The following is a 6,168-nucleotide window of genomic DNA, read 5'->3' on the forward strand; positions in this document are numbered from 1 at the left end:
GTTTCCCTTAGGCTACTCTAGCTTCTCATTTGTCTCTTAAGTCTACATCTATAGAATTCCTTGCGCACTTCCCAGGGGGTCACCCATCAATATGATTTCTCCTACCTTAGCACGCTTAACCTCGTAACTTCGATGGAATCCGGTGCCTTAATGCTGATATAATCGCGTCCACTTCCTCGCATGACCTTTATTACATGATCTGGAGCAAATCGAAGTCTTACAGATTCCGAGACATTTTCGTAACACGTCCTCAATCCTCAATATTCACCTTTCACTTATGTGTATAACCACCTTTCGTCCTAGATTCCCATATTCCCGATGGTAGGGAACACACCTTCGTCTCCATTACTTATAAATGCTCAGGTATCAGTCTGTTCGGATTCCCACTCACCATCCTTACATCATAATCCACAGAAAAACCGATTGTCGACTTTCCCTAAATCATCCATTAGACCTTGCTCCTACTAAGCCCCGAATGTTATCCATTTTAATCCTTCAGATTGCTAATCGTCTTCTGACAATCATTCTTCACGCCATGCCAAGTCCATAACTCCTCTAAAACAACACATCTCACATATTGTCCATTTACGATATTTCCTTTCCACGCTTCTTCCTGTTAGGTGGTACCTAACTAAATGACCTGATTTTGAAAAATTATGGCAGAGTCTCCTTTACAATTCTTACTATCCAAAACCTGCATGCAAAAATTATCAGCAATGCCTCACAGGGCATATATATATATAATATACGACATATTCCAGCCACCCAGGGCTCCCAATTTCAGGTAAAGAACAAAAATATCAAAACTTACCTCTGTGACTTCCCATATCATCACTCACCTTCTCCCGTCGATACTGGGCCTCTGCTGAGATCAAAGTTCAGTATAAGGGATCTCATTTCCTATTACTTGGCTCTATCGCACGATCTAAGACAAAAGGAAGGTCAATGATTCCTAAATGCCCTGCAGCCTCCTGTTTATAGATGTGGCCGGCTTCACACCCATAAACAGGACTCTACTGGACACGACTTTGCAGACAACCCCTAGGACAACCTGCTCTGATACCACTTTGTCATACACCCTAATCTCGCTAGGGTGTGATGGGCACCCGACCCCATTCTCAGAGCCGACCGAACCCCGTTAGTTCTCGTTATGTTCATAATCTAACTGGACTCTTAAATCATAAAATGAAATGCAGAATGAAAGCCTTTCAAAAACATTCCTTTCGTCTTTCTCAACTCAAGTAAAATCTGTAATCATATGACGTTTGTAACATAATGCATAATGACACATCGGCTAGCAGAGCCGCTTGCAAGGATGACATACTATATACGTGACTCTGTCTGCAAAGTCTCTAACATAAATCAATAAACGGTAACATAGATACTCTGACTCGGCAACACTCCAGAAGGAAATGGAGCTCGCCAACCCAGCCGAAACAGCTCATAGCAATGTCCTCTACGCATCTGTATACACCTGCGTGGCATGAAACGCAGCGTCCACAAGAAGGGACATCAGTACGAGCAATGCACTGAGTATCAACGGCATAAATAGTAACATTGTAAGGGACGTAAAGTATGAATAATAACAGAATGAACATATAGGGCATACCGTAGATAAAAGAGTAACCTGTACAATGAATGCCTTTTAGCGGTAGTACCGATGCATGCTGAGTGCTGCGGAACGCGCAGCCCGATCCACATATATACACATATCCATAGTAATAATTTCTTTGAAAAAAATTTCTTTTTCATATATATAAAAAAATAGAGCATATCATATTGCCGAGGCATCGGCTCCGATCCATTTAACCACATATATCCCGCGTCCGGGCATCCCGCGTCCGGGATGATATCATGTCATATACAGATACATGTATCGTGTGCATATCCCAGCGTCTATAGCGCTCTGGCCCTTTTTCCATCTTCCCCGTACACATATACATATACATATATCATATAGCAGCATGCAGGAGAGCCCAAGGAAAGTCATGTATCTATCGGAGTGACGTAAGGTCGGTAACCTCCGATTATATATTATGGAATAGTCATCGTGGCCTTGTCTCACCTTGAAGGAACAATTATTATAAGGTGAGACTATCAACGAAGGATAACTTTAAGAGAACGTAAAATAAGATCACAAATCTCATAAGGCGGTCAAATCATATACTTTAGAATCTATAAAAATAGTCGTCATCCATGAATAAAATTGGGAAATCAAGAGATAGCTCAACATTCTTATACCGTCTTTCAAATCGTAAACTTGGAACCATTAAACATGAAATCATTCTCATCATAGAAATATTCTCATCCTTAACATCGTCATTGTCATTGTAAAACATGTCCATCGTTGTTGTCATAAGAGCTTACAAAATCATAAACCTCTATTTTGGGAGAATACAGACACTTTGGAAAAACATTTACGAGTTATCGGGAAGAGAATCATGCCTTGGAATCATAAGCATCTAACTTTGAAAACAGGAAGATATGAAAACATTTATGAAGTCATAACATCAGAATCATGCCTTTGAAAGAAAGGGACGAGCCTTAACATACCTGTTCCACCTCCTATTAGCTACGCTTATTTGTCCAAGCTCACTCGTCTACATTCAAGAAGATTGACACAATCATTAAATTCATCATCATATACTTGTCTTAGTCCTTCAAATGAATTCATTTATAATCTGCCGAAATTTCGGCAGCATTTCCCCTGTAAATACACCATCCCCGAGAATCTAACTCGGCCAATTAATCAACAAAAATCCGAGAATTCAACTCGGCCAAATTATCAATAACAATACCAACAATCATACTAACAACTCCAACAATCAATCCAAAATATATTCTAACATGGTTCAAGAACTTTCAAACAATTCACTTAATGTTCAAACAACCTAACCAACATACCACTTCACCCGAAAACTTCCAAATTCAACAAGAACAATAACAACACATTTCTTCTCTTCCAAGTTCATGAACTACACCAACAATCTACACACTAACAACTTCATCCATTAATCCAAAATACATTCTAACGTTAGTAACTTCTTTTACATAATCCAACGACATTTTTCTTATATTCAATACAATCACAACAACCCAACTTACAATCTTCCAAACACATCTCTTGCTTCTAAATTCATGAGTAATATCCACAACCCACACATTAACAAATTCATTCATACAAATATAAGGAATCATGCTAATATCACATTAACTTCTTCAATACTCTACAAATGATTTCCACTTCATTTCAAACCATTAAAGCTTCATTTATCATCATAGAATCCACAACACAACAACCAAGATACTAAGTAAATTTAATTCATTCCTTCTACACAAAACAGCCCACTCATGGCTACAACATCAACACACCTATTTTCAAGAATTTCATCCCTTTCTACACCAACAACATGCATAAATCACCCCTAACACAAGTAAAAGAAGATTGAACACATACCTTTCTCCACACATATCTTCACTCGGCTAGGGGTGTATATTTGCACAAATGAATGGTTTTATTGCTCCAACAACCACTCCATGTTAAAGAGGACGTTCCAATTGGTTGGAATTCTAGAAGAAAATAATTTTCTTGATCAATTTCCATGGGCTAAATTTTGGAACTATGGCCGAATGGCCCCTCTTCTCTTCTTCTTTCTTTTTCTTCTCCAAGCTTCTTGATTTAAAAGATGAATATGTCTTATTTGTCATTAATTATATATATATATATATATATATATATATATATATATAGCTTCCAGCAATATAAAGTGGACACATGTCCCCTTCTCCCTTTTTTCTTGAACTTTCTCAAAATGAACAAAGATGAATATTTGTCTTGTTATGTAAGCTTTGGTCCATATATATTTATAATTAGCCCCATTAAATAAAAATGTGGACACATGCCACACGGCCAACATGGCCCCCTTCAAGAACCTTCTTGAATATTTTGTGAAATTCCCATTTTTCCCCTAGCCTTCCACAATATTACCAAGAACCTTCTTCTGAATTTCCCTTTTTACCCTAGCCTGTCTTAATATTTCCACATCAATAATCTTCATAAACAACTTGTGTATTAAACAAGATCAAAATATAGCCTTGCCCCTAACTTATCGCGATTACCTTGAAATATCCGAATGCATAAAAATACGGGATATAACGAAATCTTGATGAGCAAAGAGGACGCGGAAAAAAACAACCTTCATCACTCCGTGGGGAGTTTATCATTACTGAGTGATGTCGTTTTGCCTAAAGAACACGCCGACGCTACTTACATGAGGGCTATGAACACCATCTTTCATGATATGATGCACAAGGAAATAGAGGTCTACGTAGACGATGTCATTATCAAATTGACATAAAGTGCAGAGCATACCACATATTTGCGAATGTTCTGTGACAGACTCCGAAAGTTCAATCTGAAACTAAATCCAGCCAAGTGTGCATTTGGAGTACATGCCGGAAAACTACTTGGGTTCATAGTCAGTTGAAAGGGCATAGAGCTAGATTCATCCAAGATCAAAGCTATCCACAAGCTTCTGCCTCAAAACACTAAAAAAGAGGTTATGAATTTCCTAGGAAGACTAAACTACATTGGTCATTTCATAGCCCAGTCCACCGTGATTGTGGAACCTATACTTAAATTGCTAAAGAAAGACGCGCCCACAGAATGGACTGAAGAGTGTCAGAAAGCTTTCGACACCATCAAGAGGTATCTTTCCAATCCACCATTCTTGGTACCTCCTACGCATAGGAGTCCATTATTGCTATAACTGTTAGTATCAGTCAATGTCTTTGGATGCGTGTTAGGACAACATGATGAAACTAGAAAAAAGGAACATGCAATCTACTATCTAAGCAAGAAGTTCACGGTCTTCGAAGCATGAAATGCTTTGGTAGAGAAAACATGTTGTGCTTTGACATGGGTTGCCCAAAAACTAAGGCAATCTTGTCTTTATACACAACTCATATCATATCCAAGATGGATCCACTAAAGTACATCTTCCGCCAACCCATGCCTATAGGGAAATTGGCCAATTGGAAAATATTACTGAGCGAAATTGACATCAGATATATAGCACAATAGGCCATTAAAAGACAAGCATTGGCCGACTTATTGGCAGAAAGCCCAGACGATGAAGATTTGGAACCACTTCGAACCTTCTTCCAAGACGAAGAAGTATTGGTAGTAGAAGAAGACATAGATGAGTCTTATTCATGAGGGAGGTTATTTTTCGATGGTTTTGTTAGTTACAAAGGTTTAGGAATTGGAGCAGTCTTGGTATCAGAAACCGGGCTACATTATCCGATAGTTATAAAACTAAAGTTCTGATGCACCAACAACATGGCGGAATACAAGGGCTACATCATTGGCCTCAAAATGGCATTGGATATGAACATTCACAAGTTAATGGTCATAGGAAATTTAGATCTATTGATTCACCAAGTACAAGGAGAATGGGCCACGAAGAATGCCCAGATCTTACCATATGTGAAGCTCGCACAAAGATTATGCAAAAAGTGCAAGAAGATCGATTTCAAGCATACTTCGAGGGCTCAAAATGAGTTGGCCGATGCTCTGGCTACCATAGCATCCATGATACAACACCTGAATATCAGTCATATTGACCCGTTGGAGATAAGTCTAAGAGAAGAAAACGCCTACTATTTGCATATGGTGGAAGAGCCCGATGGCCTGCCACGGTATATTGACATAAAGATATACTTGGAAAACGGAGAGTATCTCGAGAATACTATGAGTAACCAGAAGAAATCCATCCGGAGAATGGCCAATGGATTCTTCCTGAATAAGGAGATTCTTCACAAAAGAATGCCGAATATAGGATTACTCCGATGCGTGGATGCCGCCGAGGCCACAAAATTATTAGAATAGGTACATCCTGGGACTTGCGGGCCGCAAATGATTGGGTTTGTTCTAGCTAAGATAATCCTCCGAGCAGGTTATTATTGGATGACAATGGAAATGATTGTTGCAAATTTGTAAAAAGATGCCACCAATGCCAAATACATGGAGATCTAATCAGAGTCCCATCAATGCCATGTAGCTAAAAAAGACTATAAAAGGACAAAAATGCCACAAGGGAAACAATCAAGCCAAAGAGGGCTTCAAGAGGACAAAAATGCCGCAAGGGACACAATCAGATCAAAGGG

General features: G+C 38.9%; 1 protein-coding gene across 1 annotated transcript; it reads left to right on the forward strand.

Annotated features, from left to right (window-relative positions):
- The first annotated feature begins 5,341 nt into the window (after nucleotides 1–5,341).
- LOC132625635 (uncharacterized) lies at nucleotides 5,342–5,890 on the forward strand. The gene has a single exon (XM_060340257.1). It carries the CDS (start codon nucleotides 5,342–5,344, stop codon nucleotides 5,888–5,890), a length of 549 nt encoding a protein of 182 aa, XP_060196240.1.
- The last annotated feature ends 278 nt before the right edge of the window (nucleotides 5,891–6,168 follow it).

This window comes from Lycium barbarum, unplaced genomic scaffold, assembly GCF_019175385.1.
Source record: "Lycium barbarum isolate Lr01 unplaced genomic scaffold, ASM1917538v2 unchr_scaffold_12, whole genome shotgun sequence".
NCBI classification, from domain to species: Eukaryota; Viridiplantae; Streptophyta; class Magnoliopsida; order Solanales; family Solanaceae; genus Lycium; species Lycium barbarum.

Excerpts from the sequence above, each read along its gene's own strand:
- LOC132625635 (XM_060340257.1), top strand. The coding sequence starts at position 5,342 with ATGGCGGAATACAAGGGCTACATCATTGGCCTCAAAATGGCATTGGAT.